Below are 15,610 nucleotides of genomic sequence, written 5' to 3'. Positions count from 1 at the left end.
CCACAGCAGAATATGCCAGGGTCCTATTTCTATAGGACCCTATATATATATTGTTTTTTCTTACACTTTGGAGTCCTTTGCTTAGTCATTTAGTTACTTCGTCATTTGAAATATTAATCTTATAATCTTTATTTGCTCTGTTTTCTAAGGTTTTTGGAGGACAGATGATGTTTGTGTCTGCTAATTTGTGATCAAGGGGATTGTTTTTATCTATGTTTTCTAATTTTGGATTGTGAACTCATCTTATAGCCTGAATTGAAACTATATCCCTTCAGAGAGGTTTTGTGTTTGCTTCTGCTGTGTTCTCAAGTGACAGTACCACGTGACCCTGTCTTATGTTAATTTAATGTTTGGGATTTATCAGACTAGGCACATGTAAATTCACACCCCAAACCTGAGGTGCCTGGGTGGCTCAGTCATTTGAGTGTTTGACTCCTGATTTGGGCTCGGGTCATAGTCCCAGTGTCATGGGCTCGAGCCCTACATTGGGCTCTTCGCTGAGTGTGGAGCCTGCCTAAGCTTCTTTTTCTTCCTCTGCCCCTCTCCCCAGAATCAATTTGAAGGCAAAGCTGTGGCTGCCAGTTCTTAGTGCAGACTTTCATCCCCTGTCTAGACTGAAATCTAATTGGACGAGCTTCCTTGTTCTCTGTATATGCTGTAATTTGTGTGTTTTGTAGGGTTTTGGTGGAGAGAGTGGGGGCAAGGGCTGCTCTTTTTTTCCCCAGAAATGTAGCTCTTGGAAGGTCTAATCTATGTAACCTAAGTCTTACCAGTTTTAACTTTTCAGCCATTGTCATCTCTTTTCCTTGTGGGCATTAAAGCCAAAGCTGCAAGACTACTGATACAGGTGGGCTCTCCTGGGCAGCCCGTGAAAGCTTTTCCCTCCTCATTCAGAAGGATTTCCCCCGTTATCCTTTGGGCTCAGCTGTTCATTTTGAGGTCATTTTAATTGAGATTTTAGGTTGTCTGGTCGGCCTCATTGCCAGAAACAGAAATTCTCCCACTGATTTATTTTTCAAGCCACCTCATACTGGCTCTACCACTACTACTCCATTCAGCCTACGAGTAGTTTTCACCTGCTTTTCAGTCTTTCTCCTAGATGACTTCTTAGCATATTTGTTTTTGTTCAGGACTTCCTGCTGCTAGAAGCTCCTGTCCTGTCCCTGTGCCTTCCTCTCCCTCCTCATCCTGTCCCTGTGCCTTCCTTTCCTTTCCTTTCCCTGAACTCTTCTCTCCTAAATTATACTTAACATGGTTATCCTACTGTTTTGACTATTTCTTAACTAGTTTTTGTTTGTTTTCACTTCTCCTTAATCCTAATTTAGTGTTGAAATTCCTTGGGACTGAATCCTGAGCCTTAGCTTTTCTCCAGTACTCTCACCAAATTTAAGTTTTGTCTACAGTATTGCAATAAATACTTAAATTATCTCCCTGATTCGACTCTTCCATTGTATCCAAAATGATCTTGTTAAAAATAAAGTTCTAATCAGGCCACTCTCTTGCTTAACTTGCTCTAATGGCTTTCCAGTAGGATGCAAGTGAAAAGTCCTCTGTGACCTGCAAGGTTCTACATGAGCTGCCTTTTGGACTGACTTCTAGCTGTATCTTAAGTATTTTATTTCTTTGCTTATTATACTATACTGGCTGTGTCTTATATGTAAGTCACAGAGTGGATTAAACAAAAAAGGAATTTGTTGGATACGTGTAGTTATTTTAGAGAAGTAAAGGGAAAAACCCATCCCAGACCTCTGGGAGGACAGAAATAGGGTGGATTCGAGGGCTCAGTACACAAGGATTAGTAGAGTCCTAATATTGCTACCGTTAGACTAACAGATCTGACTGTTTTCTACCCTCGTGTGTATACCGTCAAGACCCAAATTCCCAGGAGAGGCCATTACAGCTTAGGTCACATGTTTATCCCTGGCCTAAAAGTGTATGAAAGGGAGGAGGGGTACTTCCCTGATAGAAAATAGATGTTATTTGGACACGAAATGGGAATTATGGGCAGGTGAAAACAATAGAAGTGGTCTCTCTTTTAAAAGTTTATGTGTCACTTCACAGCAGCCTACTCGGCTGATCTTAATTAAGTCACCCCTTAGATTCTGTCACAGTACATTTTGTCTTTTCATCATCTAGTATTTTGTCTGGGTATATATTAGGCAATAGATAATTGTAGAATACTGCAGAAAACAGTTATGCAGTATTGAATTGATTATGTCAAAATAACATTCAAAACATTTTTAAAGATTTTATAAAGAAATAGGAAAATGTTAAGTGTAAAAGGATTAAAAAATGTTTAATTTTCACACATAGGCAGCTATCTAAAGCTAAAACAAACCATAAACTATATACCAAACAGTTTGAAAATACATAGAAATGTCAGCAGTTTTTGTGAATGAATGTTTCCCTACTTTTCCATCTACTTAAGATTTTTAATAATTAGCATGCATTATTTTTATAGGTAAAGTCAAAAGCAATACAGAATTGTTCATGTCTACATAAAAATAGAGCAGCCTGAAAAGTAGTTACTGCTTGCCTAACAAGATTTAGGAACACCTGTATTCCATCAAGATGGCTAAGAGTCTCAGGAAAGAAAGCCCTTTTTCTAAATTTCATTTTACCCTCTCTGAATAATGAATATGTTCATCATGTAGAGACATTCCACAGTCTAGAAAGGGAAAGCCAAAATAATCGCGTTATGCATTAGTCGCCAAAGGGAAAGGATATTAAGGCAACAAATACAGTGGAATCTTCTATTGTGGTGTATATGATTCTGTTTAATTCTTTTATCATCAGTAGATCTCATTCCTTCTTTATATTTTATAATACGGCTACTGTTTATTGAATGCTTGCTATGTGGCAGAGAGCATACTAATAATATTAGTACACGTATTAGCCAGTTCTTGCACCAGCCCTGTGAAATATTGATGCTGTTCTCACTTCATAGATGAGGTGTACTCAGTCCAGAGAGGTTATTTGCATAAGGGAGCAGGATTTGGACTTTTCACTACTTTCACGCCGTATTAACCTCCAGAAAAGACTATTCAGTCATAGGTTATGGATTAGGGATAACTTAACAGGTTTAGTCATTTACTAGGTTAAATATTCCTCAGGACTATCCCGTTCATTTACTCTGGTTCAGTGCTGAACAAACAACTTGATGTGGTACTGATTTGGCCTTCTAGGCAGTTTGAAATTGGGAATCCGTGTTGCTGAACACTAATATTTATGTTGCTGGAATGTATAGTTCTGTCATATTATTTTTATGCAATTACCATGGGCACACTTAATGAAAGCATAGGTCTCAACAGTGTTTTCTTGGCTCTGCCTACCCTCTGCTGTTCTCCCTAAGATCACCATTTGTCTCTGTGTTTCCAAATCCAATGGACATTTTCAGTCTGTGTCTTAATTAGCCATTCAGCATCATTTGATACCATCGATGTGCCCTCTTTCTTTAGACCCTTTTCTTGGCTTCAATGGCACTGTACTTATGGTTTTCTTCTCACTTCACTGATTTCAGTTTTCTTTACTGATTTCTCTCCCACTAACCATCCCTGAAATGTTGGAGGTCTTCAGGACTTAGTCCTAGCCTGCATTTTCCTCTTTTATAAGCAAAAATGCACTTCCCAGTCCAGTTATCACCACCTCAGTAAATGGTACTTCTAACCACTAGCCAGTTCATTCATAATCCTTTTTTTAATCTACCAAATGTAGCTAATTATCAAGTTGAGTGCATCTGACTTCTAGATTCACTTCAGATCCATATCATTCCAAGCTTTTCCATACTTAGTCCTGAGGGACATTAGCTCTCGACTAGATTGTGGAATAGCCTCCTAAATGACCTTTTTGTTTCCATTTTTCCTCTTTTCAATTCATTTACTACATTTATTTATTTATTTTTATTTTGATGTTTTATTTATTTCTGAGAGAGAGACAGTGTGAGCAGGGGAGGGTCAGGGAGAGAGAGGGAGATACAGAATTTGAAACAGGCTCCAGGCTCTGAGCTAGCTGTCAGCACAGAGCCCGATGTGGGCCTCAAATCCATGAACCATGAGATCATGACCTGAGCCGAAGTCAGCTGCTTAACCGACTGAGCCACCCAGGCGCCCCTCATTTACTACATTTAGAGGGATGATCTTCTGAAAAACCAAGTCATACTGTATTTGCCTTTGGTGTCTTCCCATTGATCTTAGCGTGACATCTAAACACCTCTACATGGCTTGCAAGGTCCTGCGAGATCTGTTCCTTCCCTTCTCTCCAGTGTTGCCTTCTACCACTCTGTCCACTATGCTTCACCCATATTACCTTGTTTCCTCTTTTTTCTGTTGCATTGTCAATTTTGAACAAGCTTTTCTGCTTCACTTTGTTCACTCAACATCTACCGTCTGAACTTTAGGTCTTGGCTTAAGCATCATTTCTTCAGACAGATACTTCATGCTTTCTAATTTCTCATTCTCATGGAACTCTTTCTCTCCAATCACAGCACTTGTCACAGTTTATAGCTATGTGTTTAATGTTTGCTTCCCTAAGTAACTTGTGAATTCCTGGAGAGTAGAGATCTTGTCTGTCTTGTCTGTCATGTTCCCTCCTTTCCCTGCTCCTAGCACAGTGCCTGCCTTCTAGTAGATACACAGTAAATAGTGGGTGGGTGGGTCGATCAGTACATCATTGCCAACCCTGTACCATTCTATATCTTTGTGCTTATTCTCTATCTTGAACAGATGATTTTCAGGTATTTTCCTAGATTTTATGCATTACGTGATTCAGTTCTATTTAATTCAGTGATTATCACCTTGATTTGGATTAAAATAGCATAGGGGCGCCTGGATGGTTTCGTTGGTTAAGCATCTGACTTCAGCTAAGGTCATGATCTCACAGTTCATAAGTTTGAGCCCCATGTCAGGATCTGTACTGACAGCTCAGAGCCTGGAGCCTTCTTCGGATTCTGTGTCTCCCTCTCTCTACCCTCCCACACCTGCAATCTCTCTCCTCTCTCCCTCTCTCTCTTTCAGAAATAAACTTTAAAAAATTAAAAAATAACATACATTGTGAAAGATGGAAATAGAGTAAGTTAAAAAGAAAGCAGGTACAGAACAATTTAAGGAGGATCATTTACCTTTTGAAAGATCTAGAGGTCTTAGGAAATTGTTTGTTCATGCTGTACCAATCACCCTTAGGTGTGAAGGAGTTTGGGAGAGTCAGTGATCTCATCCTCAAAAAAAGATTTAGATAATTATATTGCCCTCCCTTGATAAGAAAAGAAAATTTTATCTGTTCTATTTCTAGTAGTAACCTGAGTACCAGTTTCAAAGTGTGAGCACATTGCATATTTAGCTGTGCAGTTTCCTATTTAAGTATGTTCCAATTAAATATAAAAACAGATACAAGTTTAGAGATTAGAGGTCCTCAGTTACTACAGTTTTGCTTCTCAGTTTTACATACTTTTATTATATGTGGCAATGGTATTTTCAATTTTGAAACAGTATTAGGGACACTAGAGGGCCTGATAATTTTAAAACTGTTCTTTTCTGACTTCAATCTAAAATTTTTATTAGAGCAATAACTCTAAAATAGTTATGGCTACCCTTATGGAGACTTACTATGTATTAGGTACTCCTAAAGCCTTTTACATTGGATGTTTTCAAATAAAAACCTTTAAAGTAATGATTACGTGTTTTAAAAAATTTTTTTTTAATGTTTTTATTTTTGAGAGAAACAGAGCATGAGTGGGAGAGGGGCAGAGAGAGAGGGAGACATAATCTGAAGCAGGCTCCAGGCTCCGAGCTGTCAGCACAGAGCCTGATTTGGGGCTCAAACTCAAGGAGCATGAGATCATGACCAAGCCAAAGTTGGACACTTAACTGACTGAGCCACCATCTACATGCCCCACTGAGTACTTGGTTTTATAAAGAAGAATGTGGAGGCTCAGAAAGCTTAAGTAATTTGACTCAGATCACATCGTTGAGAGAGCCAGGATTTTTGTCTCAAACACTTGTTCCGTGTTTTGGGGTGTTTTTTTTTAGTATGCTGTCTCCAGTTGACTTAGTTTTAAGAGTTGGGGATTCCGTGTATGCTTTCCACCATTAAATAATTAGATTATTATCATTCTACCTTTAATTTAAAGTACGTTGCTGCATAGGCTGAGTTCAAGTGCTTCTCTCTGGAGCTCCTCTACCCTGGTCTCTTCCTCTGAACTCAGTCATCCTTCATGTCCTGTGTCCTTATGGTACCTAGCATTTCTTTCCTGTATATAATAACTTATGAATACTAATTAGTTCTGTGAGACTGTCAGTTCCTTGAAGGCAAAATTCCTTTCTGTTCTTTGTTATCTTCAGTGCCTTTTTTTTTTTTTTAATAATGAGAACCTCAATAAGTATTTGTTGAATGAATTCTGAGTTAACAAACTTTTTAAAAAATGTGTATTTCTCAGGTGTATGTCTTTTGGGATATAAGGTTTATAAGCTTCATTTACATGCTCTTTTCTTTCCTTCACAGTCAAACCTCTTAAAAGAGTTCATTTTGCCAAGATTTATTGTCTTATTTGGAGACTCCTTTTTCTGGCCTGACTTTAAATGACCAGAGGAATCATTTGACCTGTTTCTTTGAAATTCTCCAGTGGTTCCTAAGATTCTCATAATGTCCTTATTTTGTTCTTGGTGGTCTATCCTTTTTTGTCTACTCTTTGAATGGTTCTGTAGGATTCTGTCTTTGATCCTCTGATCCAATCACTCTGAGAACTTCGTCTGGGTGATTTCATTTTCCCATTCCTTGGCTTTGACCAGCTTCCGTATCAGGAGTGGTAAATCACATATTCACAGGGGCCAGGTAGGTGGACATAAATGAGTAGAGAAGGGAAGAATAAGGAATGACAGGACTCTGGTGAATTAAAGAATCTGAACCCTGACCAAAGCCCCAGCAGACTGTTGCTGTTTCAAAATTTGGTGTCCAGCATTGACAGAGCCTCAGTTTTTCAGGAGAAATTAGAATTCACTTTTAAATATGAACTTTCAGTGTTTCTAAATAGGAACTAGTTTAAGATCTCAAACACGGTACAAGCCAACAGAGAGCCTTTTTGAGTTTTCATGTTTACTTCTGCAACTTTATTATTCTTCCAACTCCTGGATTTGTGTCCACACAGCTGATTTTCCTGCTGGGCTTCAGGCTGCTCCTGTTGTGGTCTAGACTGTGGAGGAGTTCTGTGCTCCACAGGCGTGTCAGAGGCTGTGGTGATCAACCTGCACTTGAGTCTTGTCTTAGGAAGTGCTTGCAGGTTTAGAATCAGGCAGCTGTGAGTTCGAATCCCGATTCTACTGTCTACTAGGTCACTAAACAACTTCTTTCTTTCTTTCTTTTTTTTTTTTTTTTAAGTTTGTTTATTTATTTTGAGAGAGAGAGGAGTGCAAACAGAGGAGGGGCAGAAAGAGAGGGAGAGAGAGAAAATTCCGTGGGGCTCAAACTCACAACCAGTGAGATCATGACCTGAGCTGAAATCAAGAGTTGGATGCTTAATGGACTGGGCCACTCAGGCGCCGCAGCAAATTATTTCTTTAAGCTTCTGTTTGCTGTTGTGTAAAATGGGAGTAATATTTACCTCATTGGGCTGTTATGCTAGTGGGGTGACCTACATATAGTAACCAGATACAGTACTAGATGCTCCCAGCTGCTGTTCCTGTTTCAGTGAGCACTACCACCACATGCCCACGTACTGGTACTTAAGAGTCACCCTTGATTCTTCCCTCTTCTTTGTTCTTGAGGTCCTGTTAGGCACCAGACTATGAACTCTGCCTGTAGAATGTATCTTTACTACTATTAACTTAGTTGAATCTCTTTTTTTGCTCCTCAGTATTATTGTAGCAACACTTAAACAGCTTTCTCAGTCTCTCCTTAAACCCCCTCCCCAGTCTCTTTTCCACTTGTGCCGTCGGTTGTGTCTTGCTTAAACATCAATCTGATCACACCAGGCTTCTGCCTACAATCCTTCAGTGGTTTCCTGTTGTCTCTAAATTTTTAACATTTTAGCTTTTAATGTTCTTGATCTGATTCCTGCCTACTTTTTTAGCCTCATTTCTTGCTTAAGCTATACAGATGGTACTTACATGGTCTTGTGTTTCTTCCTCAGACCACCCTTCACCTCGGTTCTACAGCTCCTTTAGAAATTAGCTTTAAAGGCATCCATCTCTTCCAGTAAGTTTTTTGACCCTCATCCTCTCACCTCAGGTCTGGGTTATATACCCCTTTTTATGTGCTCAGAGCCCCTGAGGATGTCTCTATCATAGCACTCTTCACAGTCTTTTGTAATAGTCTCTTTTTTCCACTAAGCTTCTTGAAGGCGGAGACCACATTACTTGAATGGCTTTGTATCTCCAGGGCTTAGAATAATGTCTGGCAAACAGTGAGCTCTCAGATGTTTGTGGAATGGATGCATTTGTTGAATGAATAAATTATCTTTTTTTCTGGAGAAATTGTAGAAAAAGGATCTTAGGACTCTCAGTTATAGTTGTAAGGCCTTTAAAAATGTCTCATTCCTTTATTTTTCTTGTTTGAAGATTATAGGGACTTTTATTTATTAAGACTCAGTAATACTTAAGTTCTTTAGAACAAAGTAAATTGTACTGTAAATGTAAATAATTATTGTTGCTTTCAAGGGCTATAGTTTCTAACTTTTTTGGTTTTAACTGCAACCCACTTAGGTTCATTTTTTTTCTTGGTTTCCTCTTGTTACAGTGTTGAGTTCTTAGGATCTTAAGATCTATTTTCTCCCACCCTCTCAGGAGCCTTGGTTTACGTCAGGATTTCTCAGCTTCTGCACTGCTGACACTGTAATACAGATCATTCTTGGCTGTGAGGAGCGGCCATGTGCATTTTAAGATGTTCCGTATCATCCCAGGCCTCTACCTACTGTGCATCAGTAGTGCCTCTTGGTTTTGACGACTAAAAATGTCTTCAAACCTTATCACGTGTCTCTGTGGAGCAGAAGTCCTCCCTGGTTGAGAACCGTATTGGGTTATAGATACCCCCATCTCTCACTTTTATCCTCAAAGAGCCTCTCCTCTGTGGAGCATATGAGCATGATCTCCCTTCTTTAAAAAATCAAAATATTTTTTTTAGTAACTCCTTTTTCCCCTTAACTTTCGCTCATCATCTCTCTCCTTTGTCTTCCCTTCCACTTTTCAGAATGAATTGGTTTCACCCAGTCCCCCTTTTCTTTCGGTCTTTAAACTCCACGTGCTTCTGAAAGTGCTCTCATGCCTCCATCCTGTTTCCCTGTGTCCTTGAAGTGACTGTTACCACCAGCTTGTAGTCCACTGTCGTTACCTTAATCTTCTCTCCCTGTCCATCCTCACCCCTACTCACCCACCCCATTCAGTCATGCAGTCTGTTCGCTCTTCCTCCTGAATCTCTCTAGAATCCACTTACGAATCTTTGAATCTCAAGTCTAGTTCTGTTCTATTTTAATTTCTCTAATGTAACCTGCGTGGCCTTTCTAAAACGTAGTCTTACCCCATTTCACACCTCTTTCTCAATCATGAATTCTGGGGCTCTAGGATCTGCAGTTTGAAAAGCTTACCAGGTGATTTTTATGCAGCTCTAATTGCTTCATTCTCCTTTTTCAGAAACATTTCTTTGCTCTTAGGGATTCTTAAAATACTTAGTTATTTTTACAAAGCACTTCCTGATGTGATCCCAGTCACATGGCAAAACCATTTTTGTTACCAAAAAAAAAAAAAAGACTTAGGTTCTTTTAAACAAGTATCTTATGACAAGTCAGTATTTAGTCAGTTATTAATATATTCTTTTTTAATCACCACCAATAAAATTTATCATTGAGGGAGGGATCGGGAGGAAACGGGGGTGTTCTAACTTAATGATTAATATTGAGTGTCTGTGACACATTTGACAGCTAAGTTATACAATATTTAAATACTTTTTTTATTTTCAGGTATTTATAACAGCAATGATGTAGCAGTATCCTTTCCAAATGTGGTATCTGGCTCAGGATCTAGTACTCCTGTCTCCAGTTCTCATTTACCTCAGCAACCTTCTGGGCATTTGCAGCAAGTGGGAGCTGTCTCCCCATCAGCAGCATCTGCGGCCCCTGCTGCTGCTACAACTCAGGTAAACCCTGGCAGCGCGGTGAAGTGACCTGTAGGTGGCTTTGTCATTTTGGAAAGCGAATTCGATGGGAGAGGAAAGAAATGAAACAGGGCTTCCTATAGGAATTTATAAAATACCTCAATTTGTTTTGACATGTTAGTAGAAATAATAGACATATTCACATGGCATTTATGAGAGAGGACAAAGGAATACATTGTCTTCAGTGGATTCTTTTCAGTTTCTAAGTTTCTATTTTTGTCCTGATGATGTAAACTGGTAACTTGGTGGGGGCTTGTATTCTTTCTTTTAAAAAGTAGGACTTGGGTTGCCTGGTGGGTCAGTTAGCTAAGCGTCTGACTCTTGGTTTCTGTTCGGGTCATGGTCTCGCGGTTCACGGGTTCGAGCTCCACCCCGGGCTCTGCGCTGATGAAGCTGAGCCTGCTTGGGATTCTCTCTCCCCTTCTGTCTCTCTGCCCCTACCTCACTCTCTCTGTTAAAATAAGTAAATAAACTTAAAAAGTAAAAATACAAAAATTAGAAGTAGGACTTTAAAATACAAACCAATTTTGTGGTTTAAAAAATTCCCTTTATAATTTTAAAAATCACAGAAATAATATATGATTATCTGGGGTCTAAATTTTCAAAAGCCAGTGTAGGAGAATATAGGTTAAAGAGTGATTGATCCCTTTAAGTACTGTATTGTTTTCTTCCTAGTGGGAGAGAAAGAGTGTACATGAATATTACAAATAAGTGACTCTCTTGGTGACTGTGCACAAATTTATCCCTTTCCTTCACTTTAGAACTATAAGTTGATAGGTCAGTAGTTTTTAGGAATACCTTAAAAGCAAAAGTCAAATCAGAAAAACCATAATCTTGTATTTTATAAATAGGACAGTAAATTGGCAAAGCTGCACACACCCCCCCACACCCCCACTCCCTCCTCCGCCGCTTCACTAGAGACCAGTTTCTAATTACGGACTGTTAGTTTGTTGTTTGTAAGTTGCTGTACGTTTATGCTTTATGTATGTGTTAAAAGTTTCCATTGTACAGGCTTTTAGAACATTTACACACTTTTTGGGACATCTGGGTGGCTCCATTGGTTAAGTGTCCGACTTTGGCTCAGGCCATGATCTCATAGTTTGTGAGTTTGAGCCCCGCGTCAGGCTCTGTGCTGACAGCTCGGAGCCTGGAGCCTGCTTCGGATTCTGTGTCTCTCCCTCTGCCCCTACTCTGCTTGCACTCTGTGTGTCTCTCAGAAATAAACATTAAAAATAAATAAATAAATATACACATGTTTTAAGTGTTTTCTGTAAGCTGTACATCAAAGTACAGCATTAGTTATTTTTAAAAGTATGTAATGGCTCAGCACAGTCACCATTATAATTAGATCAGGTATTAGAATAAACAACAGACAGTTCACAGAAAACCAGTGGTGCGATTAGTGGTATCATGTTTGAAAATGAGAGTTAACTATGTGGTGAACCTCTCAACCTGAATAAGGGGAGTTTGAGTAATTTAGGAGAGTTTTTTGTAGCTCATTTCACTAGCCTCGGTGAGGTAGGCAGCATAACAGGGGTGTGGGGTTAGAGAGGGTGAAAGGATAAATGAGAGAATGGTTCTTGTAAATAGTTTCATCTCTTTTAATTAAGTGTAGCCATATGCTGTTGATAGCTTTCTATCCTTGGACAAAGTCTCACATGAACATTTTCAGTGTGCGTTTTCCTTTTCTTTCCTTATAAAAGTCTGTTTTAATTACTCTCTGGTTAATTCCAGGCTGAATTAAGCAAAAATCTCATTTCTTCTCATTCATTATGTTTGTGGTTTTGGGGGTTGGCATTAGGGAGGTAGATGGGGGAAGTGGTGGTGAAGAGAAATTTATAGCTAGAGGGAAAATTCCACTTAACATATGACTCAACTGAAGAACAAAGAAATCATAGTTGCAAGTAATCCAGGATTCAGTCCAATTAAAATCCTTACTGTTTATCCGTTTTCCATGTTCAGTAAGATGGGTCTCTTATAAATATGATCATCTAGTTAGACTCAAATGCTGCGTGCTGAGGCAACTGCATCTGTGCTTCTGTCCAGCAGGAAATGCTTTCTGCCTTCAAGCTGAAGCTTATTTAGCCTGGCTTATCTGGTGCTGCTGTAGCAACCATCAGTCTCCAGGCAACTGAGGCACATTGACCTCTCAGTTGAACTGAGTGCAGAACTACTTCAATTTAGCTGCCTGAGACAATAGTGTTGGTAGTGAATGTGCAAAATGCGAATCTTCTAAGCAATGTGTGAGGTAAAGGATACAAAAATATCGAGAATAAATTGAATGTTTAGATAGGACTCTAAAAATTGGGATGTTCTTGGTAATTGGATCTTCTCTTCAAATTGACAAATTTATTTCTGTTTAACTTTGATATGGGCCCTGTTTGTTTTCAGATTGCACAGTTCATTGTGTTTAGGTAATCAAATCGTAGTCTGTTATTTAGGGTTTCTTTACAGGTAGTTGATTAGCAGTGCTGTAACTGGGTTAATTAAAATTACCAATATTTAAAATGTGATTACGGAAGTCTTGTTACAGTTGTTAAGAAAACCATCACACTAGCAAGCAAGTATTTTTAGAAAATATAAATCNCCAGGAGTTATTCTTGATCTTTCTGGCCTTGGTTTTTTAAGTAAGATAGACAGGCCTCTTGTTTGGCTTATTTGCTATCTTAAGAATTGTTCCTTGGAAAGTGGTCAGGAAGGTAAGACCAGGAAGAGCTGAATAGAAATTAAAAACTGAGAATAGAATTGTGCAGGATTAATGGAGGGAAAAGGAGATGCTTATAAAATTATAGGGAAAAAAGTGATGCCCTAATTTGAAAAAACCTTTTAAAAATGTTTGATCATCTAGTTTGATATTCTTCAGTGTTAAATCCTTTTGTTTTATTTATTTATTTTTAGAGTAATTATTCTTTCAGATAACAGTATAGTTGATAGTTTTTAACATTATTGGAAGATAGAACTACTGTCCATATGATTTATTTTAAATGATACGCTCTGCCCTTGTTGTATCATGAGTAGAGGTATAAATTAGTTTCTGTAGGTGTGTCATTAATTTTTCATTTTGCCTTTCAAATTCCACTCTGTCTACTAGTACCATGTTCATTCTGTTTGTCTTTTGGGAAAATTCAAGTGCATTTGTTTGAAGGATGTTTCCTTTAATAGAAGAATTTTAAGACTGAATGTAATGAAAAACAGTTGTATTTCCTGCATTCTGGGTTTTGCTCTTGGGCGTGCTCTTCATGAATATAATCCTGGTTCCGCGTTAACTCTGTGTTTACTATTATAAAAAATAAATTCAAAATAATTATTTAAAAAAAATTTTTTTAATGTTGTATTTATTTCTGAGAGAGAAAGAGAGAGACAGCATGAGCAGGCAAGAGTCAGAGAGAGAGGGAGACACAGAATCTGAAACAGGCTCCAGGCTCTGAGCTGGCAGTCAACACAGAGCCCGACACGGGGCTCAAACCCATGAACCGTGAGATCATGACCTGAGCCGAAGTCGGGCAGGCACCCAACCAACTGAGCCACCCAGGCGCCCCTAAAAATAATTTTAGATGAAGGAACTTTCAAGCTTTATTTATGTGATATTTAGTAAATGCAGGCATTTAAGTATTTTTAAGGTACAGTTAAGTACCTTCACACATTTCTGTGAGACTTTTATTTCAGTCAGCTTTGAATACTTTGTTTTCCAGTATGATAACTTTTGGGGTGTGTGTGTGTGCGTGCACGCGCACGTGTGTGGAGTTGTCTTAGATGTAGTTCTCGATTTCTTTTCAGATGATGTCTGATACGACATTTCCATTCTCTTTGAGGAAATGGCTCAGTTTCCCAGGCAGATAGACCTGACATCAGAAGACCTCTGACTTGATTGGCCAGAATGAAAGTTTCATCTTTTATGATTTAAATAGTTTCATAATGACTTGTAATTTGAAGGATATTAACCTTCTGAGCAAAATAAGTTTTTATCAGTGCTTTGTAATGTCACTTGCTGTTGGCTGATGTAAATAACCGCGCAACATCGGGTGTCTAGTAAGTGCTTGAACTAAGTTTGGATGCAGGGCAGTCCGACTCTGGAGCCTGCTGTCTGGTTTACTTAATCACCACCAGGACAGTGAATTTCCCAGCGGTGTGCCTCTGTGTCAAGAGGTATCTCTTTGAAAATGTTAGGAATATTACTTGTGTCCATTTTTGTGACACAATGCCAAATAGCAGAAATTTGAGCCACAAATCTCTGATTCCAGGAGCTTTCCTACTCACTAGTGTAACTATGGGCAGGGCTTTTTAACTTTGAGGGTGTCAATTTTTTTTCATGTGTAAAATAAAATACTTTAAATACCTGTCCTATCTGCTATAGGGATGGGTACATTATGAAGTTCATATGAGAGGAAATACTTTCTAGACCATAAAGTACTTTGGAATTAGTGGTTATTACACTGATGTTACAATTATTATAGGACTTAATTTTGGCTGTTACAGAAACAGCCTGTTTACCAGGAGATAAATTGTACAAAGGTACTTCCCTTACTAAAAATAGTATTAAAATTTTTTCTGTTAAGATTTATAATACCATGTTAACATAGATATATGAATTTTAGCCATTTTAGATTCAGCTGTTGACTGAAGTCTTAAATTCTTTCAATAGCTACTTTAGTCCTTAGGGACTAAATTTTTTTCCAAAAAGATGGGTGATGATGTATTGATTATGTATTAACCAATTAGGAAACCTGCTTAGAGTTGGTTGGTTATTCTACAGTCCTGTTGTCCAATCATGAGTGTTCAGTGATGGTTGAACTACAATTTAATCCCTCCCACTACTTTATAGAAACTCAATTGTGGGGCATTTCAGCATTAGCCTAAACAATGGTTTTGAATACGTTAAGCTCCTAACAATTAGGGAGCAGTTTGAGGCATTGAATAATGTGGAATGATGCAATTGAACCTGACAGCTTTAACAGTCAGCCTACTCATGGGACCTGAAAGTTGTTCACACTTGGTTTCATCTCTCATCACACGCTGAGTATTAAAGCCTTACTGTTGGGAGCTGACACAGAAATGGGGTCTGTTATCAGAATATGTTTCATAATGCAAAGTTTGAATTGAGTTGGAGAATATCTGAAACTTTCCATTGTGTTCTCTAATTTTTCCTGGAAACTTTTGTAGTCAGATTGTGTTTGCAAATTGAAAAAAAAGTATAAATTATCATTAAAATATTTGAATCCTTATTATATTTGCAGTATTGCTATGTTATAGAATACACAAAATATCATTGCATAATAGACATTTATACCATCTAAGGTTTTTTTTTTAATAGTTTATTTATTTTTGAGACAGAGAGAGATAGAACATGAGCAGGGGAGGGGCAGAGAGAGAGAGGGAGACGTAGAATCTGAAACAGGCTCCAGGCTCTGAGCTGCCAGTACAGAACCCGATGTGGGGCTCGAACCCATGAACCACGAGATCATGACCTGAGCCTAAG

General features: G+C 38.5%; 1 protein-coding gene across 1 annotated transcript in view; it reads left to right on the top strand.

Annotated features, from left to right (window-relative positions):
- The window catches only part of MLLT10 (MLLT10 histone lysine methyltransferase DOT1L cofactor), a 188,836-nt gene that overhangs the window by 150,694 nt on the left and 22,532 nt on the right, over nucleotides 1-15,610 (top strand). The window contains exon 11 of the mRNA XM_077772493.1: nucleotides 9,941-10,116. Within this exon, the coding sequence (XP_077628619.1) occupies nucleotides 9,941-10,116 (176 nt within the window). The remainder of the gene's footprint in view (nucleotides 1-9,940; nucleotides 10,117-15,610) is intronic.

Source organism: Crocuta crocuta, unplaced genomic scaffold, assembly GCF_008692635.1.
Source record: "Crocuta crocuta isolate KB4526 unplaced genomic scaffold, BGI_CrCroc_1.0 scaffold96, whole genome shotgun sequence".
Lineage (NCBI taxonomy): Eukaryota > Metazoa > Chordata > Mammalia > Carnivora > Hyaenidae > Crocuta > Crocuta crocuta.
Note: the sequence above shows the minus strand (reverse complement) of the source record. Positions and strands in the feature narration are given on the sequence as shown.